This window comes from Hemibagrus wyckioides, linkage group LG27 (assembly GCF_019097595.1).
Source record: "Hemibagrus wyckioides isolate EC202008001 linkage group LG27, SWU_Hwy_1.0, whole genome shotgun sequence".
NCBI classification, from domain to species: domain Eukaryota; kingdom Metazoa; phylum Chordata; class Actinopteri; order Siluriformes; family Bagridae; genus Hemibagrus; species Hemibagrus wyckioides.
In genome coordinates this window covers 15,022,203-15,048,578 of record NC_080736.1, presented here as the reverse complement: position 1 = coordinate 15,048,578, position 26,376 = coordinate 15,022,203, and the positions used below count along the sequence as shown (strand labels likewise).

At 38.7% G+C, this 26,376-nt stretch overlaps 1 protein-coding gene across 3 annotated transcripts in view; it reads left to right on the top strand.

Moving 5' to 3' along the window:
* Positions 1-3,452: 3,452 nt before the first annotated feature.
* The window catches only part of ptpn4b (protein tyrosine phosphatase non-receptor type 4b), a 39,253-nt gene continuing 16,329 nt past the window's right edge, over positions 3,453-26,376 (top strand). Inside the window, exons 1-13 of one of the 3 annotated variants that reach the window (XM_058381957.1) lie at positions 3,453-3,888; positions 10,769-10,923; positions 12,449-12,556; positions 13,635-13,677; positions 15,073-15,151; positions 15,252-15,296; positions 16,315-16,367; positions 16,775-16,895; positions 17,173-17,260; positions 18,021-18,109; positions 19,492-19,555; positions 20,909-21,081; positions 24,499-24,567. In XM_058381957.1, the coding sequence (XP_058237940.1) occupies positions 10,786-10,923; positions 12,449-12,556; positions 13,635-13,677; positions 15,073-15,151; positions 15,252-15,296; positions 16,315-16,367; positions 16,775-16,895; positions 17,173-17,260; positions 18,021-18,109; positions 19,492-19,555; positions 20,909-21,081; positions 24,499-24,567 (1,070 nt within the window). In that variant the 5' untranslated portion in view covers positions 3,453-3,888; positions 10,769-10,785. Of the gene's footprint in view, positions 3,889-10,748; positions 10,924-12,448; positions 12,557-13,634; positions 13,678-15,072; positions 15,152-15,251; positions 15,297-16,314; positions 16,368-16,774; positions 16,896-17,172; positions 17,261-18,020; positions 18,110-19,491; positions 19,556-20,908; positions 21,082-24,498; positions 24,568-26,376 lie in introns of all 3 variants that reach the window. The other 2 variants (XM_058381958.1, XM_058381960.1) reach the window with 2 other exon arrangements.

The window sequence follows — 26,376 nt, the reverse complement described above, 5'->3', positions numbered from 1 at the left end:
AAATGTTTAGGCGGCACCAGAGAATGAGCCGCAGGGGCGAGACTGTGCATATAAGGTACATTTATGGTGCAAAAGGTACACATTTTGCATCACTTCCACAGTGTTCCTGGATCCACCAATCAGTTCAATGGTCAAAGTTTTCTATTATAAGCTGAAAGATCCCAATCACTGAATGGAACGACTACTGGATTTTTGAGCACTGTTCTTATGACTCCATTGCTTGGCTGTGGTTTGGATTAGATTGGATTCTGTCATAATTCTAGGTTACTTAAAATAAAGTAAGTAAATAATTGAGCAAGTTAGTTAGTTAGTTAGATGATTTTCATTCAACTTCAACCCAAGACTGAGGATCAAACAAAATACCGTTTCCCCTTGACAAAAGGATTTCGATAAGCGTCCCATATGAACTGTCTTATAGGACTAGCTTAAAATATCCCGTAGGACCATTTCTACATTATTTTTTTAATGAGAGTCATTGATCATTTTGTGTTCCATGAATTATTAACTATTAATGACTAATACAGACTGAGTTGTTTACATGATGGTTTCTTAAGATCTTAATACAGCTATCTATCTATCTATCTATCTATCTATCTATCTATCTATCTATCTATCTATCTATCTATCTATCTATCTATCTATCTATCTCGTATAGCAAATGCAGTGTTTGTGGTGCTATAAGAGTCATTGTGACTCAAACTTTAACCCAAGAGGAGGAGGGCATGTTTATGACTCTTATTATGGGACTCGAAGAACCTAAAAGGAGCAAGGTGAACAGTTTGTGTGGATGACTGGAGTCTGCTCAGGTGCTTCAGGCCTTCCTCGTGCACTGTTCTGTGTAGATATCATAAAGGAGGCTGTTGCCTGTGATTTACTGGGTATTCTTCACCTCTGATTCAGTATGTAAGTATCCATACCAGACTCAACCACACTCAAACTGGTAAGGATCACTGATCACAAGAAGTAGAGACATTGGTGTGCCGTTATAGTGAGGAGTTTAAAGTCCATGTCAGATCCTTTAGAGATTTTCACACCTAAGAACCTGGACACATGTTCCACAGATGTTCCATTGGTGTCTATAGGTTGGTGTGTATATTGTGTCCTCCTGTATGTGCTAAACAACTCTCTATCAAGACCATCAAGAGTACATCATTTGAATCATTAGTGTGTATTTTTACTTGGGATGGTACAAATGTTGTACCTTTAATCAACTTTTGTAATAATAATAATAATTATAATAAAAACACAATTATCTGATAAGGAATATTATATTCATGTTTCCAGGTGAAATGTAACTATTTTGATTTTTTTTCACCAGAAGAAAATTGTCATTTCTTTGTAAATGGAATTTTCTAGAAACACCATGTGCTTTTAAATGACCTGCTTTGAAATATCATTAAACCTCTACAGAACATGCCTCCTTCTTAGGTTGCCTAGTAACAAGCAGACTTATCCCAGCCTCGCATGGGCTGTATCCTAAACAGCCTCCTACACTCTTTGTATTAGTGCACTACGTTGGGATGTGTACAATAAAGGCAGCTAGACCTTATATGTAGTGCGCTGTGTGTCCGATAGGGGTGTAATTGGGATACAGGGACAGAAATGTAAACTGACATCGTCAAGATTATTATGTTCTGCTTTTGGTATAAATGGAGACAGAAAATTCTCAGTTGAGACAGATAAGGTGAAGTAAGGTTTAAAAACAACAACAACAACAATAAAAATAACAACAACAAATTAAAATACTGCTGTGTTCTCAAGATGTTTAGTACACACTTCAGCCAGCAGATGGTGCTGTTGCTGCGAAAATGAATTACACATGCTGTTAGATACAGATATATTTAATCTATCTTTGTTATATTTGAATATAATGCATAGTAGGGCCACTGTGGTTTATTAGTTAACATGCTTCAAACCTCCAAGGTTGGGGGGGTCGAATCCTGCCTCCGCTCTACATACAAGGGATCTGGATGTTCTTTATGTGATTCAGGGGTTTCCTCCAGGTTCTCCGGTTTCCTCCCTATGTGTTGAAAGGCTGACTGGCATCTCTAAAATTGTCTGTGGTGTGTGAGATTGGGTGTGCAATGGAATCCAGGGTGTCCAGGGTGTCCTCCCGTTGTGTCATGAGTCCCCTGGAATAGACTCAATTGAATGGTCCAGAAAATGGATGGATGAATTGGATTGCCAGTGTTCCTAAATCAAAGAAAGGAATAAATAAAAATACATAAATTAATAACCTAGTGGTATATAGTGGTTACAATTCTCCTCGTGCTCGTGTCAACATGGATTCTTTCTGGGATCTCTGGTTTCCTTCAAACTACGAAAAAAGACACCAGTAGGTGTCCTATATGTAAGTTTGGACATATGTGTGTGTGTGTGTGTGTGTATGCATGGTGTCCTGCAATGCTTTATTATATAAATGAATATATAAATGTATGTATTAATGTAGTTAAAAGACAGTATATACTCTGTATATTCCATGATTATGATTTTTCTAAATGATCACAGATTGAATTGAAGCCAAGACGCTTCGTGTGACGTCATCACAACACGCGTGTCGAACATGAGTACAGCTATATAGTAGAAAGTAATTACATGCACCGAAACTTGACAAGTTATATCACAAATTGTCAAGTATTTTTGTCGAAAAGCCAGGAGGTACTGTATAATTCTTAAATTGTTCAGACAGGAAATTCGTACTAACAAGAACGAAATCAGCTACTGACTCCAGACTGTCCTCTATCGGCGAAATGTCGTAGCTGCAACCAAGTTTTTAAAGTAAGAGTGTAGTAACAGTCATCAATTATTGAGTATGTACACCTTTTCTTACCTTTAAAGATCATTCCGAGAGAGAGAGAGAGAGAGAGAGAGAGAGAGAGAGAGTACATGGTAATGAGGGTTTGTCCACTATATGCTCTGTGTGTGTGTGTGTGTGTGTGTGTGTGTGTGAGCGCGCACGCTCTCAAGTGGCTTATCGCTTTCATAAGACTCCGGCAAAAACAATATAATAAAACACAACGTCAAATGAATGAATGAATGAATGAATTCCACCGGACACAACAGTCTCTTAATTGTTTATTTAAGTTATTCATGTATTGGTTCAAAACCTGGCGCATTAATACATAATACGATTACTGTTATGCGGTTACAGGTGCGCTCGAACCCGACTCAGACAATCAGATTATAGAAAGGAAACCCTGTTTTATTTATTTATTTATTTATTTATTTATTTATTTATTTATTTATTTAGTTAGTTAGTTTTTGCAATGTTTTATTCATGCTATTTAGTACAGTAAGCATATTAATTAATATTTATGATACTAATTAATTACCTGTCATTTGTCTATTATTATTATTATTATTATTATTATTATAAGCTGTTTATAATAGCTGTTTCAGGCATGGAAACCCCGCCCACCCGGTTCAAGCCCCTCCTTCTCCGCTGTCATCGAGTGGGTGCGCGGGGCGTTTGCGCCATGTTAGCGCCGCTGCAGCTCATCTGCTAGATACAGCTATGAATACATACGCTGGCTAGAAGGTATGGGTGACCAATAATCAAATTAGCATATCGTGGCCAGGAGTGACGATCATGTCGGCGTGAATATGCTGTAAATGAGAGGCTAAACGCAGGAGGGATTATTTCTGTCTGTATTTCTCTGTGCGCGTGCGTGCGGCGCCCGCGCGCGCGCGCGTGCGTGCGTGCGTATGCGTGTGTGAAGGCTGCTGGCCCTCTTTTAGGAGAGCAAATGGGGCTTTTTCGGTTTTGCAGCGGATGAACGGCGCTCCGTCCTTCTCTCTGCCTCCGGCTTTCCTTATTCCTTTCATCACAGCCACACCATCATCATCACTTTTCATCATCTGGACTCTCTCTCGGACATGTATATGACGGTGAGCTGTGCTTTCACTATTTTGCATTAATCGGGTTCTCTGATCGGTTTTTTTGCATGAATCAGGTTCTCTTATCCCTTTGAATGAATCAGGCTTTCTGATCGTTTTTCAATTATGTTGCATGAATCAGGTTCTCGGATTTCACTGCACAGTCGCCGGTTTGACCGGTGCAGCTTCATTTCTTCCAAAATTGCTCGGTTGCAAGGTGCACCTGCAGCCTCTCTCTCTCTCTCTCTCTCTCTCTCTCTCGCTCTCTCTCTCTCAGCCTGCTTTCTTGTCTTTCTGCATGCATGCACGTATGCCACATTACATCATCTGAAATGATTCTTAGCACAGTCCTCTGTTACTGGCCAACAGCATATTTACCCAATCTGTACATTATGTAACGCTGTGCCTTCTTGCATGCCAATACATACAACACGACATATGCAAATATTCCCAATTTGGAAATAGCCATATATAGACTTTCACAGAGTTCATTCGTGTCCAGTTGGACGTGTATGAAGACCGTAGGTGTATGATTACAGCACTGGCTTCTTGGACATGCACGCCTCTTTCAGCTGAATGGATGACATCACCTCGCTCAGCTCCTCTGTCTAGGTGCGCACTCTTCTGCAGCACCTGCCCTGTTCATCCCTTCATTTAGGGAAGACTAGAGTGCAAAGCGGAGGTGTAAATATATATATACATATTTGCCTGCATTTGAGCAAACTGATGATTCAGCCCAGCGGTTGTTCCGTTATTCGGCCCTCTGTTGTTGTAGGGCAGGCAGGAAGTAACCAGTGCTGCTGTGAACTACCTATTGTTAAGAAGGTAGGGGTGTGTGTGCACAGAGACCTGCTTCAATGGAAAAGACCACTATGATATATTGCGTATCAAGGGATAGTTGTTGACACAAGCGGTCCAAATGGAAGGAGTGTGTACATCCTACTATCTCTCTCTCCCTTTTTTAAATCTTGGGTGTGCCCTTTCTCTGTTTCATTCAGAGAAAGGCTACTAAATGAAATAAGGAGGGGTTATAGGACACATGGTACAGTCATTTGGAGTGTGTACCCATCCTGGGTCCCTGAGGATTTCAGGATCTGTGTGTGGCTTCTTATGGCACCTGGGGGATTTTTATACACACACACACACACACAAATTCTAATCCAACAGTGGCATGATTACTACCTGTCACAAATTAGCATTAGACACACAGGGTCATATTAGGACAGGTTAAAATAATCATCAGTTATCGCTGTGCTACAGCTACATCACATTATTTAATAATCGCATTAGCATGCTTGCTCAGGAGGGGCATGTTTCCCTTTTGAAAATGTGACGTTGTCCAATTCTTTGGTGCAACTTGATTTGCAACTCGGAACACTTGAAATCCGAGGAAAGTTCAATGTCAGTCTGTTAAAGACGGCGAATTTGTGAGTACAGCTTCCTTAAAGTATTTGAAAAATCCATTTTTTATTCCAATACTTACGGGTCGAGAAAAGAATGTCTCGTCGCAAGATCCCAATATGGCAGAAATCCAAGATGGTCAGTAGGGAAAGATTTGACAGCATTTGCTTTAAAAAACGAAAACATAAATCTGTATTTAGAAGTATATATAATATGTTGCTGTACTCATAAGGGTTAGTAGGCATTACGTTATAGTAAATGTAAAATACAGTATGTCCTTCTATTGTCAAAGGAAAAGCTATTGAGTGGCACTGCTAGATTGGCAGGAATTCTGCTAGGAGGTCACTGCATGGCCCCTAAAAGGTCAAACAGTGTGACCTCCTGTTGTTTGGATAGCTATGAATTGAGCGTTCAAAAGCTACAGAAGAGTCAATACAATCATTCCATTTTAGATTGGCTTGAAGATACTCCTGATGCTCTTTTCACATGATGCACATGGCTAACTTTCTTAGCTTTTTCAAATTAGCATATCTCTTCGATGGAAGAGCAACATGGCTAGTATGGGTAGCTAGCCTTTTTTCCAAAGCCAGATGATTTTTCTTTTATGTAATCAAACAGATTACCAGCTACAATGCTTTTTGTGCCAACAAATTAAATATTGCAGTATTGCAAAACATAGAAAGATATCAAGCTTATCATGCTAGGTTCATACTAGTAAGCAACAGATCTCTTTTGTGGTTTGTCTCTTGTGGGCATGTAGCAACCGCTACTGTTACATGACAGACTATCCAAGCAAGCTTATAGTACCAAACAGTATTACCAATGTACACTCACCACAGGCACCAACCATCTCCACTATTTCTTTCCAAGCTTTTAATTTCTTCAGAATATCTCTATACAATATTAGCTATTCTCTATTCACTAGCTCTTCCTCCCATTTTCATCAATCAACCAGTAACTGGAAACTAATCAGTTGCAAACTGAAGTTGCCAGTAAGGAAATACAGAAGCATCGGACAACACAAACCATCAGATTAGTCTAAGTCATCCTTGAAGCCAGTTGTTTGGTTTTGTCGCTTTTCACCAAATTTAATTAGCATGGAACTAAAGAAAACATCAATTCAAATGCTATGCTGTTCCTTTGTCTCTTGCTGCTGTCCCAGAACTCACATCTTTGTATTGTATGCATAATCACATTTGCTTTAAGGTCATCTATTGAATTGGTTAAGTTAGTTAGTTGATAGCTAAATTCAACCATAAGAATAAAACGCATCAATTTACAAACCAAGTATAACTCCAGGTAGACAGTGAAATCAGATTAGTGACTGTATTTTTAGTCTGAGTGATTTGTGAGAGTACTCTCCATGGGTCTAATACGTAATTATGGCATTGCCTTTACAGCTGTTACAAATCTGAAGGTTTTACCTAAGCATCAGATTCCCAAGAGTAATTACAGGGTTATTGCACAATGTAGTGAAGGTATTGCAGGGGGTTTTGAATGTATTCCAGGGTGTAGTATGGATATTGCAGGGGGTTGTGAAGGTACTGCAAGGGGTAGTGAAGATATTGAGGGGGTAGTGAAGATTATGCAGGGAGTAGGGAGGATATTAGTAAGGATATTGTGTGGGTAGTGAGGGTAATGCAGCTGGATAGTTAGGGTATTACAGGGGATGGTAATGGGGTTGGAGGAGTAGTGAGGGTATTGCAGCAATAGTTGTGGGTATTGCAGGGGGTAGTGAAGGTATTGCAGAGGGTTGTGAAGGTATTGCAAGGAGTATTGAGGATATTGCAGGGGGTTTGTGAAGGTATTGCAGGGGGTAGTGAAGACCTTATGGGGTAGTGAAGGTAATGCGGGGGTAGTGAGGGTATTGCAGGGGCTAGTTAGGGTATTACAGGGGTAGTAAGGATATTGCATGGGGTAGTGAGGATATTGTAGGGGGTAGTGAGGGTATTGCAGGGGGTAGTTAGGGTATTACAGGGGTGGTGAGGCTATTGCAGGGGCAGTGAAGGTATTGCAGGAATTGTTAAGATTTTGCAGGAGTAGTGAAGGCAACAGTACATTAGATGGGTTTTTTTTGGCACATGCATAGTTTTGAATTGAGCCACTGCTTCCATTGCATAATCCTGTAAATGGGACCATATATTTCACCAATAATTCAAATCAGTGTAATTTCAGTGCTGGGGTTATAATGTTAATCAAAAGTTCATACCAATGAGCATTGCACATATATATATATATATATATATATATATATATATATATATATATATATATATATATATATATATATATATATATATATATATATGTTTTATTGCCAGGGTGAAATATCAGGAAATAAACTTTCTTGCAGGAGCCATTTACTTTTTATGTAACCCTAGATAGCTGACCATTCCCCTGCTCGGATAACATGCTCAAAGTATGTTAAAGTAAAACTAATGCTGATTTGTTGCCACTGTGCTCACAGCTTTAACCTCTGGTAAGTTATTTGTGAACAGGTTAAGAACACACTACTGACCCTGGCTGACCTTTGCTCAGTGTATGCGTGCTGAGAATGTATCAACTCCACATTCTTAGAAGAAGACTTGTGGCAAAAATGGCTGGCAGAACTAACTAAAGTCTCTTGATGAGGGGTATCTTAGTGTGTTTGTTGATGGTTGAAGGTTTTCTCTTCATTAAAAGATAGTAACCATCACCACTTAACCTTCCCCAGGCACAGGTCTAGATAGACATATACATTTTATCTGTCTGACATTACATTAAATGTTGCTGAAAATCAGTTGGTTCCTGTTGTCACTTATCTTAGAGCACCTATAAACAGTTGTTTTCTAACTTTCTGAAAAATTGTCATGTTGCTAAGAAATTGCTGAAGAGGTTCCCATGGCAGAAAACTGACTGACTTTCCAGGTTCTTGTTTTCTCCAGTTTTCTGTCATCTTTGATAATAAAATGGACACTGACTGTTGAATGTGTACCATCAAACTCACTGCTGTAGAGCTTCTTTTCTGGGTTAGAACTTGGTCCTGAGGATTGCTGTGCATACAAATGAGGGCTTCAGAGATTGTAAAACGCTTAGGGATGGAGTAACTGCGCTCCAGTGTCTCAATTAATCTTTTAAACGCCTCGCGTTTCATTACGATAATGTGCATCACTATGGGTTCTGTAATTTTATCTGGAATGTCTTGCTTTCTTTTGTCTGTGATTGGCTTTACAGACTCAAGGGTATTTCTGGGTTGCATTCAAAGCTGATGTTTACCATTTCTGAGGATGAACTCCTAATATGATGATTATTAAGCTGTTAAACCTAGATGGCTTTTTGTTTTGATGCAAAAACATTGATGGCATTTGTAAGCTCACTTTCACTTGCCCTGTGTTGAGATGATTGTTTAAATTGATCACCATGTTTTTAAGGTAGCTTTATTTTCGTCATATCATGTGTAACACCACTTCTACATGGCTGATTACCACTGGATTGGAGATGTGGTTAAGGTGTTGGACTACTGATCAGAAGGTTGTGAGTCCGTATCCCAGGTCCACCAAGCTTTCACTGCCTTGAGCAAGGCCCTTAACCCTCAGTTGCTTAGTTGTATAAAATGTGATAAAATGTAAGCTGCTTTGGATAAGGGCCAAATGCCAGAAATGATTGTGTAAACTAGTTAGATGAATGTTAGGAACAAAACCTTTGTGCACGTCGCACATGATAAGACATGCCTCCATAGCAAGACACCTCACTTAAATGTTTAACATTTAGTAATATATTCACCACCAAGACATTTTTTTATACAGATTTGAACCTAATCTACCACTAAGAGTCATGCAAGAAAGGAGCTTTGTAATCCTTTACTTACAACTGTGAAACATGATGGTGGCAGCATCATATTTTGGATTTCTTAGCTGGAAAAATGACCGGGGCACTTAGCAGTACCTCAAGAAATCTTGGTTGCAACCGAATCTAAAAGCCAGACCATGATCCTACATTAAATGTCTGTCTTCAAATGGCTTAAAGATACAATAGTGAAAGTAATGGAGAATCACAAAACCCTGACACAAATCTCATTGAAAATTTGTGGACTAAACTGAAAAAGCATGTTTGAACAAGGAGACCCACCAAGCTGACTGAGTTACACCAGTTCTGTTAGAAGGATTGTGGCAAAGTACCATGAAGGTATGCCTTGCGTTTGTTTCAAATTAATGCCAACAAAAGCTAACAAAGTTTATGTAAACGACCAGCTCCATGAAATGAAGGAGATATCCTGTGACACACCACAGGAAATGTATGGTTATAGCTGCGAAAAATTGAGTTTGTCTGTAAACTTCCACTGCAGGAGGCTAAGCAGCATCCAAAAGGTTAATATCAGCTACCACAAACTGATTTGGCACATATACTTTAACTGAACTTAACAACATACAGTATATATAAATACCAAAAGGTCATTCAAGCAACTATTATGTAACTGTATTCACCAGGGCCAGAAATTTCAATTCTACACACCTTAAACATTATTATTGCTATTATTATTTATCATTCATTCCTTTTGGTTCTGTTGCAAATATTGCATAATTCGTAAATACAGTATATGGTTATTAATTTCTCAGGGAATTTCTTTAAGCTAACAGTGCCAACAATCGATAAAACAGTTCTTTCTGTGTTGTGCACTTTGCCTTTATAATTAGATAAGAATTAGATTTCACTAAATCTAGTTCATGCTACAAGCAGGGCAGTATTGATATAACGATCTCACAATATCACAATACCACGATACATTAGGTCAGACATTTTTTTAAAGGAAACTCTGATCACAAGATTTTTGTTGAATCTTATAGTTTTAAAGTCAAGTAATGCAAAAAAATACAAACCCAGACATACAGTGTTCTTTGATTTGGCTCTAGGGCCATGGTAACCCTAGTTTAGGATGGGTGACTAGTTATACTAATGAGTTGTACTGATAATTATACACAGAGGTAGTGTGTAATGCTCACTGAAGCTACTGTTATGAGTTTATGACAGCTATATAAGTTGTGATGTGGCCAGACACAAGGCAGAGGTTCCAGTAGCAGCTTGACATAAATTATTCTCACCAAGTGAAGAATGATGTACGTTTTAACCATTTATAGGTACATGTAATGTCATGGAGCATGCATTAAACATGTTCCTGTTATCACTTGCACTATAGCGACTATAAACATTAAATCCCTTCTTAACCTCTCTTAAAGTTCAACCTAAAAGCACAATGTCCTCTGTCTTAAAGATGTTCCTTTGAAGGAAGACTGATTGTTTGCAAAGGGCTGATGTCTTCATAGTAAAAACTTCATCATATCGATGATTAGAGATTTGTCTTGAAAGGAATCAAACCATTCTGACCAATCAGATTTGAGAACTTAACAGCACTGAGGTATGAGAGGTATTAGAGCTGTTAGAACCACACACAGCCACAGGATGTGCTTTTTTTATAATCTCTTACACATTCACAGAGGTCGGGTGTCTTTCGCAGACGGTGCGGGGACAGTAATGACAGCACGCTTCCGGTTGCCTGCTGGCCGAAGCTCCGATGTGGGAGAGTCTGAAGTGGCACGAGACAGACCGAGCTCACAGGTGGTTTGTAACGTTTTGCTGCTGGACAACACGGTGCAAGAATTCAGATCTAACGTACGTAAACACAGACACACACACACACACAAGATTTTCTAATATACAGTTTTTGTTATACACTGAACACATTTGGGTTTAAGATCAAAAGATTAATATGAGACAGGAAGTAGGTCTGTTAATTGATTGGGCTAATTGATTGGGTCTACAACCTTTTACTTATTTCCTTGAAGAAGTCCTTTTAGTTGCCATTGTTTTTTGGATCATTGTCTTGCAGCATGATGAAGTTCCTCCCAAATAGATTTTTCTGTGTTGTTTGGCTCATCTCTTTCTTTCTCTTATTTATCTGTCCAGCAGATTCTTACTAGGCACCAAGAAACACACAATCTAATTTTTTCATGACTCGAAAAAGGTGTGGATTTAATAAAAAAAGGTGCCAAGTTGTTTGTTAACCGAAATATGGAATTGTGATCGATCGTCTTATGTCTGTGTGCTGATCTCAAACCCAAATGTCTTCAATCTATAGCAAAATAACCCCCCCAAAAAGAATAAATAAATAAATCGGTCTTGCTGTTCCAATACTTTTGGATGGCACAGTAAATACAAATATGCAGACTAAGTGGAGCTCAGGTGTGCTGCCTGGTCTGATGTTTTACTTGAATGAAATAGTCCCAAAGAAGAAGTAGTTAACGTAATAACACATAGTGAGATAGTTTAAGTGCATTAATAAAGGGGAAAAATGTCTATAATCATTTTTTTTCTAACCAAGTTTCATATTGTGTGAGGTATATTTGTAATTGTCAAAAAAAAAACATGCACATTATTTATATTTTGCACAAAATATCAGAAAGTTTAGTGTTGACTCTGGATGCCCAAAAAAGTTTTGACTAAGAAAAATAAAATAAAATAAAATATGATGAAGAAGTGGTTTGATAATTAATATTGAGAAAGAATGAAATGTTTACTAACCACAGATTAGGGAAAAAATACAGATATTGTGATAAATTTGGCCACAATAAGCTTTTAGATGAGATATCACTGGTATTTAAAAAAATATTTGTAAAATCTGATTTGATGGTAAAATGACTTTTTTCATTAAGATTTTTATTTATTTATCAGGATAAAAAGATTTGGGAATTTGTGTTTTTTTGTGTTTGTTTTTTGTAGACACTAAATAAAATAAAACCATCATCACACCCATCGGTTTTCATTTTTCATTTAATTCAAATCTTAATCCTGATCAGGTCAGATGAATGAAACTAGTGATGATGAGAGGCATTTTAACGACCCCATCCATGACGATACCTTTTGAGTTGTGTTATTTAAAACAACTTTAATATTCCATCACCATTACGGCTACACACATCGAGCAGAGAAGGATCCCGATACCCCGACCCTCACCCCCCCCCCTCAACCCCCCACCCCCACCCCATTGTGGTCAGTGAGCCAAAGTGCACACATTAGCATACATTTGCATCAATTAATGCGGATTAGTATGCAGCGTAGAGTTTTGCGTCATCACTGCTTAAACTCTCGGCTGCTACCAAGCGACTAAAAAAAACATGTTTTCTCTCTGTATAATTAGAAGCAGGATCAGGGTCAGATCTTACTGGATGCAGTCTTTAAACATCTGGAACTGACGGAGCAAGACTACTTTGGACTTCAGATCACTGACGACTCCTCGGACAGCCAGGCAAGCCTTATAAATCATACACAAACACACACACACACATGGGCAATAGTGTTCTCAGTGAAGCTTGCCCTGAGAATGAAGGTTATTCTCTTTAACCAAACACACATGTGGAAGGATGAAAGGACATGATAGATGTATACATACACAGACACACATGAATCTTTTATTCCTTCCTCTATTACAGGATGAGTGGATAGACACAAACCAACACACACACACACTGGACAGTTGCTCTAGTGGACACACTGCCCCCTGTTTAGTTTGTCCTGTTTGTTTGTAACGTTACACCATTCCCATGTGCCCTTTTTTGTAAAATATACATATTAACACCAAGTTAGCAGAGTGAATTATCACCGCTCGGCCTTGTCCCACATGACACACTTGCAGTCTCACAGTCCTCCTTTATCCGTGACGTAGGTCTGGGCTTCGAGAGGCTGCACGTGATACAATACAAGCTGCATTCTCACTCAGCACACACACTTTGATGGGTGGATTAATGGTGGAAGAACGAGTGGATGAAGGGGTAGATTGGTTGATGGATGAGAAGAACACGCACACACACGCACACACACAACAAAAAGAACCTTTAACAAATTAAACATGAGCTTGGATCTTCTTATGGTAAAATATTTGAGACATGGATGGATCAAAGCACACACACACACACACACACACAGCTCATTAGTATGCAAAAATTCATTCCATGAAACCACACAAATTCACACAAACTCTTCAACTAATTAAACATGATCTTCTCATGGTAAAATATATATACGTAGATGGATGAAAACACACACACACACACACTGACCTGATCAGTCGGCGTTGAGTCTCAGGTCACGTCATACTCCAGTGGTTTGTAACTGATACAACAGCGTTAACGGCGCAGCGGAAGCAAAAGAACACCGGATGCATAATTCATCGATTCTGACCGATGTTATTTAGAAGCGATAAATGTTTTACTTTTTATTTCACACACTGCTTGACCCAAGAAACCATTCATTTAAGCTGTTGTTAGGAAATCAAAGTGCACGCTGAAACCCACAACACAATCTTCCCTTTGTTGCATTATTTATAGAGGTGGCTGGATCCAAGCAAGCCGATAAGGAAACAGCTGAAAAGTAGGTGTTCTTTTCATTCTTAAAATCACACACACAAACACACATCCATATTAACACTGCAGGTTTAAGAAGTAAAGCATGTCAAATTTTTTTTGTCACCTTGGCAACCAACAACCTTCGACAATCATTTTAGGAAAAAGGAAGGGAAAAAAAACGTACGCTAACCAACCAGTTATAATGGAGCCTCAAAATTAACCCATCACATTCAAACGCTAAATAAAGATCCACCATTACTGCTTCCTGTTTTCATCCGTCTGCTAAAAACATGGTCCCCAAAGTGCTTTGAAAGCATGCACAGGATTTCAAGGTATCAATCCATAGTGTAATAATATTGGCTGTTCTACCAAACAGCAAGAACAGGACATCCCTCCAAAATGGATAAAAGGATAAAACTTATCCAACAGGCCGCCAAGAGTCTGACAGCAACTGCAGGAATCTCTGACTACAAGCTTTCATATTTTTCCCTGAGCGATGGTGAAGAGTGGCTAGGGAAAGACAGAATGCTCTTCCTTCTTAGAGAAAAAAACCTAAAACCTAAATCACCTGAAAAACATAGTAAAATGGGTTTAGAAACCAGACAGCTTCTAAGCATGGTGTTCGGTGTTGAAGCATGGTGGTGGCAGCATCATGCCTTCTGTTCAGCCTGGATTGAGTCTATAGGCAAGAAAGAAGTAATCATGCCATCCAGTGTGATAACGACCGAAAGTGGAATAAAAGGCACAAATGGAAGAGTTGGTAGATACATTCCCCAAAAAGACTGTTTGCTTCTTCCCTAGTAATTAGTAATTAGTAATTAGTAACTAGTTTTTTCATTTTAAACCATTTTTGTTGGTCCTTGCTCTACACTGACCAGGCATAACATTATGGCCACCTGCCTAATATTGTGTTTGTCCCCCTTTTGCTGCCAAAACAGCCCTGACCAATCATGCACTGTGTATTCTGACACCTTTCTATCAGAACCAGCATTAACTTCTTCAGAAATTTGAGCAACAGTAGCTTGCCTGTTGGATCAGTCCAGCCTTCATTCCCCCTGTGCATCAATGGCCGCTCATGATTAGATTAGTTGCCGGTTCACCACTGTTCCTTCCTTGAACCACTTTTGATAGATACCTTACACTTGTCCATTTTTCCTGCTTCTAACACATCAACTTTGAGGACAAAATGTTCACTTGCTGCCTAATATATCCCACCCACTAACAGGTGCCATGATGAGGAGATCATCAGTCTTATTCATTTCACCTCTCACTGATCATAATGTTATGCCTGATCTGTGTATGGTTAAAAGTTGGAAAAGATCTGATATGATTTATTTTTGTCAGCGATGTGTTGACTTTTATATCCACTGTATGTTTTTTGATCTTATGTAAATGTCTGTTTTATTAATTCATATTTCAGGGGTCGCTCCAAATAATCTGAGTTTTAGGGTGAAGTTTTTTGTAAGTGATCCAAGCAAACTTCAAGAGGAGTACACAAGGTGACACTATTATATAATGTGTGTTTTTTTTATTTCAAGTAAAGGCTTAATGTTAAACAGCATAATCTAAAATATATATGTTTTTTACACTTCTTTTTAGGTACCTGTACTTTTTACAGTTGAAGCAGGACATCCAGAGTGGGAAGTAAGTAAGAATCGTGCGATCCAGTTAATTACACAGGGATACAAGCACACTGTCCAGTTTAATAGGAACACCTAGGAGCACAATGCATGAAGTCATGCAGATACAGATAAAGAGCTTTAGGTAACTTGACGTCAGACTCAGGGAAGAATACGATCTCTGTGACATGTGGTGGTGGATTCACGTAGAGAGTCAGACCCACGTGCAGGATAAAAAGTACTTATTTTTATTAACTTAAAATGACGCTAAAACGACATGACATGAAAACTAAACATAGATAGACATGGATGCCGGGGACTTGAAAGCATCACTGGAACAAAAGGCACAACATGGATAAACATAACAGAGTGCCTAAAAACCAAACGCGACATTAGCAATGACTTGACAAAGACAGATACAAAAGGGCAGGTATAAATATGGCAACACATTAGGAACAATGGGAAACGGGTGACAAGTCTGGAAACAGAACAGTAGGAGGGGCATGGCACAACACACCTGAGGAAACATGGTAAAAAAACACCTTTCAGCGCCCCCCTGGTGGTCTAGCAGGGAATTGTCCTGGTGGTTCCTGAGGTAGTTGGTGCCACACAGGCTGGTTGGAGTGTTTTAGAAACCGCTCATATCTTGGGACAACAGTCACGTAACTCAAATAACTACTCTGTACATCCGCGGTGAGCAGAAAAGCAACTCAGAACTCGGGTGCCACTTCTCTCAGCCAAAACAGGAATCTGAGGCTACACTGGGCACATGTTCAAGCTTCTTTCACTGATCTATTGATTATTCAGTCTGGAATAAAAACAACCTGGATCAAAAGTTTTCATGCTTCCTTTTTTCTCAATAACGAAGGCTGACACTTTATATGAGCAGAAATCATTTTGAAAGCATCTCCTTTACTGACTTTAGCATAGCAGTGATTTAGTACGGAATGTATCACGCAAGTATAATCCCGTATAGCATTTACTGACTAACAAAAGGACAAGTTTGTATTTGTTGTAAATTTGTCTGTCTCTTGGTCTGTTAGGTTACCGTGTCCCCAGAATGCAGCAGCAGTTTTGGCCTCTTACGCTGTTCAGGGTGAGTATCACTTTGAGTTTAAGCCTCAGACATAAACCACGCTGCAAAGAATACTATCAATAGTTATTCTCTTGCTGGAGAGATATTAGTGAAGAATATAAATGGAAGGCTCATTTGCATAAGTAAATGGAATTAAACTGAGATTTAATTTATAAAGATTACTGTCATGGCAGAAGCTTATGTTTAGATAGAAGGATATGAATGACAGCTCAGATGTTGGTGAGAATAAGCAGAATAAGTTGAGTCTTAACATCTGGCTTTGGATTTTGGCCCAGCGGTACACTTTTTTACGTGAATTGGAAGCCTCGCTGTTTGAGACTTTTTAAAGAGGCCAAAGGAGCCATTGTGCTCGCCGGCTTTTTTCTCACACGCACGCCCTCGGTCACAAAGCATGCTCTGTGTTGCAGCCGAGCTGGGGGACTACAGCCAATCGGAGCAGTCACAGGACTACCTTTCCGAGTACAGCTTCATCCCAAATCCGCCGGAGGATTTTGAGAAGGAGGTCGCCAAACTGCACCAGCAGCACACGTAAGCTGAGAGAAACGGGCTGTAGGGCTACGGCTCTGTGGAAATCCTCTGTATAGAATTATGGGAAAGACAACGTGATTGGACTAAGTTGGTGGTGGTGGGGGGGTGTAGAAAGGAAGCAGCTGAGTACACACACACACACACACACTCACAGGCTAGAACAAGGGAGCTCATTGTTCCAAACTCTGAGATTGAGTCTCCTTACACACTGCACAAATGATGTTTCACTCTCTCACTCTCTCTCTCTCTCTCTCTTCTCTTTTTTTTCTTTCCTCAGTGGACTCACTCCTGCTCAGTCAGAGTTTAACTACTTGAATTCTGCCAGTTCTTTAGAGCTGTATGGAGTGGAACTGCACTATGCTCGAGTGAGTAATGCTCCCTTCCTACCTGCTTTCCCCTCAATATTTTTTTTATTTTTTATCCTAAAGACATATACTGTATGTAATGACTTTCTCTGATAGCAGTGATGTCACAATAAGTGTCTCCGCCAAAATCTGGAAAATATGTGAATATAATTTTTTTGTCCAAGATCCTTCGAATATTGAGGGAATTGCAAAATCATACAATTTTGAAATTTTTTGAAAACCCTGTTCTGTGTGAAACCAGCAAAGGGATGAATCTAGAGCTCTCCCACTTTGCGAAACTGTGTGTACAAACTGAGTGACAAATGCAAACCTGCCCCGCCCCTAAACACACCCACAATTATCCCTCATGAGTGTGGATTCGACCCTCAGAGTGAGCACACCCTCAACTGCAAAGATTAGAAAGAGCCATTATTTTTGTCACATATACTTACCTACTTTCTTCATATATCGCAGCTTTGGAAGTTGGGGTCAGAGCACAGACCCAAAAGCTGGGTCAACAACCCAGAGCCTTATCCACTTGACTCACCACCACCCTGATTAGGGAGTTGACTGAACCAAATGTATATATGTCTTCACTACATAGGGTATAACAGACAATAAACTGTCTTTTTTAAAGGCAGGCCTAATCAAATCTGCTTATTTTAAGTAGTTTTTATCAGGAATTTTAGTAAACTTCCCATTGCTTTTTTTTTGTTTTTTTTTCAAAATCTTAATAAAAAAAAGGTGATTCAACAAGGTTCTCTTTCATGATGTAAACCAGGACCAGAGCACTGCTGAGGTACACATTGGAGTGATGGCAGCTGGGATCTGCATTTATAAAAACAGGGTACGGGTCAACCATTTCTCATGGTGAGTACATGTACAGTTTAAAGATAGATAGATAGATGGATGGATGGATGGATGGATGGATGGATGGATGGATGGATGGATGGATGGATGGATGGATGGATGGATGGATGGATGGATGGATGGATGGATGGATGGATGGATGGATGGATGGATAGATAGATAGATAGATAGATAGATAGATAGATAGATGCTATAACATATAAGCAGGAGGCATTAACTGCTGAACATAGACATTTGCACATGCACGTATGCTGTATACTGGTTAGTGGCTGACAGAGCTGATGTCTATTTAAGTATTATTGCTTTACTGCTCTGTACTTTAATCTTTTCTGATGAAGTACTTGTGAAGTTCACTGCCCTGTATAAATGAGTACAACCCAACAGACTTCTCAGAAAAGCATCTGTCTTTGGGGTCCTTTACAATAAACTATTCTTTGGCTTATCAATGGATGGATAAAGGTATGGATGAATGGATGGAGGGCAATGGATAGAGATGGATGGATGGATGGAGATAGATGGACAGGTGGGTGAATGGTTTGATGGAGATGGATGGATTGTTGGAAGGATGGATGGTTTGGTGGATGGATGGATTGATGGAAATGTATGAACGGAGATCAATGGATGGATAAAGGTATAAAGGATGAATGATATAGAGATAGATGGATGGATGGTGATGGATAGAGATGGATGGATGGATGGGTGGGTGGGTGGGTGGTTAGATGGAGATGGATGGATTGTTGGATGAATTGATAAATGGTTTGGAGATGGATGAATGGATGGGTGGTTTAATGGATGGATTGATGGAGATAGATGGATGGATGGATGGTTTGGAGATGGATGAAAGGATGGGCATTTTAATGGATCTATTGATGGAGATAGATGGATGGATGGAGATCAGTGGATGGAGAGAAATAGACGGATGAATAGTTTGAATAATGGATGGATGAATCGATAGAGATGGATGAATGGACTGATTAGCTCCAGTACAAAGACACAAAATTGGAATTTTTCTAAACCAAATGTTTTATGACTCTGTTGTAATAACTGCTGCTTTTCTGAGAAAGAACAAAGAGAAAGTTATTCAGCAGTCAGGCATGTCACATGACCTCCAGCCAATAAAAAGTTTGATAGCCATTCTCCATTCAGCATCCAGGCTGAAAAAAATCCAAATTTTTTTCCAAAAAATCATGGAGGATATGGTAGAATTTTATTGGGGGGTCTATTTATTTTTTATTTCATTTGCATTTTGTTTGATATAATGGAATGCAACAATTATAAAGATGCCTGTGTTTTTAAGTCTGTGTTCTGTATGGAGGTAATCATTATTCTTCTTTCCTTTTTTCCTTTTTTCTCCCACATCCTCTGACATGCTCATTTCTCAGGGTGAAAATTGTCAAAATATCCTTCAAATCAAGACAATTTTTTATCCAACTCCGGAAAGAATCGGTAAGCTTTTTTTTTTTCTTGGAAATGGAATTTCGTCGCAAATTGTTGTATAAAGCGCTCGCACATCTCAATCGAAATGTATATAATTCCACCACTACTTCAATGAATGTTCATGTTTTTCCTCAAGCATCTTGAATTTCCCTGTTTACTTTGTCTCAAAAGAAAGGGGTTCTATCATTAAGCATACATTTTTTTTATCAAGGAATTTGTTCCAAATTAAATGACTTTTAAAGGTCCTCTATATTATGAAAGGTAGGCAGTAAAGATGTAAGAGATATACCATTGAAGGTACCTCCAGTTCCAGTATTGTGTGCTGCTTAATGTTTGTTCATTTAAGGTGAATTATAGCCCTGTATAGGACTGTAGGGTAAACTGTAGCTATCAGTGCTTCCTGTGTCTTTTTTGGATAAGCTAGCAACACATTAGCACTTTACCAGCTCATCACAAGAGATGTCATGTGAGATCATGACAATTTGAAAAAACATAATATGATGTTCAATGTTCAAAACAGAATAATTGGAGGTACCAAAAATGGACCCACAGACCTCAAAGCTCAGTTCGACCCTCTAGCACTGCTGCTACCATCTCTCAGGGTACAAAGAAGGCATGTGTCAAGACTCTTCTCTGTTCTGGCACCTGGGTGGTGGAATGACCCTCCGCTAGAGACACTGGCTGTCTTCAGACCTAACCGTTCATGAAGTATTAAAATTAAGACTTTTAAAACAACAATTTGTGTTGTCTGTGTGCTTTTTTTTTTTACTATATTACCTCAGAGTTTTAGACTGGTGGAATTCTTAACCCTTGACCTAGTGAACCAGTATCAGGATGTATTCACTGATGGGGACTTTAAAGCAAGTTGCTCTGAATAAAGGCGCCTGCCGAATGGTGTAAATGTAAATGGAACAAACGCTGGACTCACAGCTTTACAACACACTTGCTCAGAGTACTAAGAAACTGCTCGGCTTGTTAGCTAGCAAGAGATGATGAGGGCAATTGCGTTGAAGCCATTATAAATGTGGAAGTTACAGCCTGAGAAGGTGGCCGGACAGACCAAAAGACTAAAGTGCTGCTGCATTGTACACATTAGGTAGAGAGTCAAGAGTTCAAACTGAATTTAAATTAAAGCCACATGTCGAGGTTAAAACGAACGATCAGCACAGAAATTTCATCACAAAAGAAAGATCTTATGATTAGAAATATTGATGTGCAGGGTGGATTTTTTTATTTATATATTTTCACTTTTGGCTCATGATAATTTCACTCATGATTATCAATTTATTCATGTTTGACTATTAATCCAACTCAGTTTATAATTTATTAATCCCTGCTTTTCTTTATGATTCACATCCTCAGAGTAAGAGCAGGGAGTCCCTGTTGGCCTACAGCATGGCAAACTACAGAGCGTGTAAGAACGTATGGAAGGCCTGCGTGGAGCACCACACGTTTTTCCGACTGGAGCGGCCCTTACCACCCCAGAAGAACTTCTTCACGCACTACTTCACTCTCGGCTCGAAGTTCCGTTACTGGTAAGATTGAACCGTTTCTAATTGCGTGATAAGAACCGTCAACAGTCATTCTAAAATAAAAAGCTGCATATCTGAAAATAATAAGCTAATCTAAATAAACCTGTCTTTAAGAGGATACAAGACAAAGGCAAACATTTCTCCAATCTTCAATGTGGAGATTTGTATAAGACAGTAGAACTTTGGGATGGCCAAATCTTAAAATCTACAGTTAGACGCTGTGGACGGCATTTGGAGCACAAATAAAGGATGGATGGATGGATGGATGGATGGATGGATGGATGGATGGATGGATGGATGGATAGATAGATAGATAGATAGATAGATAGATAGATAGATAGATAGATAGATAGATAGATAGATAGATAGATAGATAGACGCTATAACATATAAGCAGGAGGCATTAACTGCTGAACATAGACATTTGCACATGCACGTATGCTGTATACTGGTTAGTGGCTGACAGAGTTGATGTCTATTTAAGTATTATTGCTTTACTGCTCTGTACTTTAATCTTTTCTGATGAAGTACTTGTGAAGTTCACAAGTAGACGCTGTGGACGGCATTTGGAGCACAAATAAAGGATGGATGGATGGATGGATGGATGGATGGATGGATAGATAGATAGATAGATAGATAGATAGATAGATAGATAGATAGATAGATAGATAGATAGATTAATATTTGGATAAATGGTTCAATAGATGTGTATGTGGGTGGATATTTGGATATAGGGATGGACATTTGGATGGATAAATGGATGGATGGATGGATGGATGAATTGATGGAATATTTAGATATATGGATGGGTGGGTGGATGGATGGATGTGTGGGTGGGTGGATATTTGGATATATGAATGGATGGATGGATGGATGGATGGATGGATGGATTGGATAATTGGATATATGGATGGATGAATAGATGGCATATTTGGATGGATGGATGGATGGATGGATGGATGGATTAAATGGATGGATGGATGGATGGATGGATTGATGGGATATTTGGATATATGGATGGTTAGTTGGATAGATATATGGATGGATGGATGAATAAATAGATGGATGGATGGATGTGTGGGTGTTTGGATATTTGGATATATGGATGGATGGATAGAAGGATGGATGGATGGGTGGATAGATATATGGGTTGATATTTGGATATATGGATGGATAGTTGGATCGATTATATGAATGGATGGGTGGATGGATGGATGGATGGATGGATATGCAGATGGGGGGATATATGGAGGATATATTGCAGACTATGCACAAGATGTTTACAAGACACTACTTTGATTAGAAGGTTCTGTTGATAGATGAGACAAAGTGGCTATACAGAAAAGAACCTGATCCCTACTGTTAAATGTGGTGGAGGATCTGCAATATTGTGGTACTGTTTTTTCCTAAGAACCTGAGACCCATCTCTCTTAGGATACATGGTATCTTAGTAGTACTCCAAGTGGTACCAGGAGAATGGCAGGTAGTTACAACTGGGACTTTGTTCATGTTGGATCTTCCAGCAGGATAATGACCCATATCCAAAATAAATGGTGTACTGACAACAGAATCAAGCTTCTGACATGCCCATCTCCATCTTCTGACCTAAACCCCATTGAAAAGCTCAGGATTATTCTCTTATGGTTAAATTTAGCTAATGAACCATGACATTTTTTTCTAGCCTTTTTCCCCCACAAAACAAAGGTGCCAATAATTCTGGAGCTGACAGACAGACATTTCTATGAAACGGTGTATTAGCAGTTCATTCCACAGAGTCAGACACGTAGAGTATTTGGACCATCTGCACAGTTTAGGGATTTTCCCTTTCACCCGATTCAGCTTTAAAATGAAAGAAGGGAAAAAGCCTTTCATTATAGAAAGCAGGTGTGCTAGACTTTCACTACACCCACAAACTGTGACCGTCAAATATTCCAAACTTCACTACTAATTCAATTGTGTTTTAGCTCAAACGTGTTTTTTTTTTAGCATTGTTACGGTTTTGTTTAGTTGTTTCATTTTTTAATGGCATGCAACAAACGTGATAATCCATTATCAAAAGTGATCATATTTGATGATACAGGAAATGATAATGAAAATGCATAAAATAATGATTATTATGTGTCCTTGCCTATAACCAGCATCCACATGCTTCTCCTAATTGGATGTTGCTCTCTGTATAACAGCCACTCTGTATAATCACTCACAGGGGGCTTGCTGGCTTAATAGTTAGCATGTCTGCCTGCGATAGGTTGACACCCACTTCAGGGTGTTCCCTGAATCCCCAGTCACGATATAATCACCTTTTGTTTAAACAGCTATTAATCACCCACTATACTAATCACGCTATAGTAATTACCCACTATACTAATCACTCACTATATAATCACTATAGTAATCATACTATATTAATCACTCTATTTTAATCACCTACTACACCAGCTATATTAATCACTTGCTATACTGTATAATCACTATACTAATCACAGTATATTAATCACATTATGATTCACCCACTACACTAATTACTCACTATTTTATCTCTATACTCGTCACACTATATTAATCACCCACTATACTTATTACCCACTACACTGACTATATTGGTCACCCAGTATAATAATTATTTGCTATATAATAACTATATTAATGACACTATATTACATTATATTAATCACTACAACGACTATATTAATTGCCCACTATACTAATCACACTATATTAATCATCTACTACACCAACTATATTAATCACCTGCCATATAATCACTATAATATTCAAATTATGATTCACCCACTATACTAATCACTCTAAATGAATCAATCACTACGCCAATAATATTAATCATCCACTCTACTAATCACTCACTATTTTATCTCTATACTAATCACGCTGTATTAATGCCCACCATACTAATCACACTATGTTAATCACCCACTACACCAGTTGTGTTGATCACCCACTATACTAATCACACTGTGTACCAATCATGTTATATTAAATTACCCACTACACCAGTTGTGTTGATCACCCACTATACTAATCACACTGTGTACCAATCATGTTATATTAAATCACCCACTACACTGATCACTCACTATTTTATTGCTATACAAATCACACTATATTAATCCCCCACTATACTAATCACTCGCTATATAATCGCTATGCTAATCACATGCTATACTGATCACTTGTTATTTTATCTCTACACTAATCACACTACACTATTCACCCACTATATAACCACTATATTAATCACCTACTGTTTGTTACCAGCTATATAATCACTAAAAATATATCAACAGCCACAGAACCCAGCCCTTGGACCTTCAAGCAGAACCCCGAGTGTGCTGATACACATAAGGATGGAGCAAATGTGACTCAGTCAAGTCACCCAATGTATTTCTTTTTCCCCCTCAGCGGAAGAACGGAGGCTCAGTCTGTCCAATATGGAAAAGAGCAAGGCGTCAAGGACAGAGTCTTCGCCCGGTAATACACCAAATTAATAAAATAAAATATTTAATATGTTCTGAAGTTTAGTAATGTTATGGTTGACTTGGACATGTTAAACCAGTCATTTGGGTTTTGAGCTGTTTATTTTTATTATTGAGTATTACAGTATACATAGATTATAAAAATCATAAGTTCTGAGTCCTAAATTTAGTCCCGCAAAGTGACTGCAGTCACTACGAGTTATTCCAGACACTACAGGAAGTGGGGGGGCGAGGTGAAATATTCTAAAGTAAGAGGGTCCAAAAGCCATGTCATAAAGTATTCACATCTATAACATTAGCACGAGGGACAGTTTCTCTAAACAGATTCAAAAATGTGTAATCATTGCTAAAACCTGTTTTCCGATAAAGAATTTAAACCTGTACATTTAAGGGTGCTTCTCAAATCAGCTCTGAAGTCAGGAAGTCATAACAAATCCGTAATACAAAGATGACGCTCGTCGTTAATAATCTTATCTAATGGTTATCTGTAGTGTAAACGAAACCACGTTGTCTAGTGTGATCGCAAAACCCGATTCAACCCCGATGAGAAGCAGTACAGGGTTTTTTTTCCGAATCCTGAATATTTTTTTTACAGTAAGAATGAGTGTTATTGTGTATTTACAGTCAGTCAGTTACTCAAAAGGCAAAAAAGAAATGGATAAAATGTCCTCGCATGTGGGCGGGACGCCACCACGTTCAGTCCTCATCTTGTTTTCCGTGTGCGCGTGTGTGGTTACATATTCTGAGAAAGATACATCTCAGTAACACAGGAAGCTTCCACAGGGTGTGTGTGTGTGTGTGCGTGCGTGAGCGTGCGTGTGTGTGTGTGTGGGAAGATAATCACACCCTCTCAGTTTTAAAGAACAGTATTGTTTAGTGTGTCATAGCAAATGATGTTGGGACTCAAGATGAGGCTAAGGCTTTCACACTTTGCTTCTAGCAGGTATATTTTCACTTGCTTTTGTTCATTAAGTCTATCTTCTACTTATTCTTCTCATACGCTTTCCCTTTTTTCTTTTTGTAGCTTTTGTAGTTTGTTCTGTTACACAGCTTACTGAGCGTTTCATCACCACAGTTGTATTATTTATTTATTTATTGTTTGTCTCCGGAGAATTTTCAGGCTGTTTGAACAACAAGCAGCATATTCTTAGAGAAAGGTCTAGCAAATGATGTGCCAAAACCAGAGATGTAAGATGAGTGCCTAAGTTTGCGTCCCTACCATGGTCTCTGGATTCTATCTTGATGTACTGTTTATAAAATGAACACAAATAAATGAATAAATAATTACAACAGATATAACATATAGACAGTTATATAGTCGCTGGTTGGTTTCTATGATATTACGGAATAGTTCTCAGAAGGGGGGATGCAAACTTTCATTGACTGAAATCATTTGAATGTTTTCTCTCTTAATATCACTATCACTAACACATACTATATCACTATAGAAGCGACCGTATTAAGACACAGGATCTATCTATCTATCTAGAATAGGATAATGCTCAGGAATGAATTTGTTAGTAAGTGTGACTTCATTAGAACAAATAAAACAACATGCTGGACCGCACAGCCATTAATGGCCTGTGAATCAATACACAGCAACTCTGATGTGTGAGAAACATTTCAAATGTCATTAAGTGAAAGAATGAATTTGTTCCTCATTATAATAAGAAGACTGAAAAACACAGCACTCTTATGATCAGGGTCGTAGTTTCCGTGGGGGATTAGTGGGATGGAGGAAGGTGAGAATAATAAGAACTAGACATTATATCCCCCCCTTGAATATTTGTATCATGATCACATG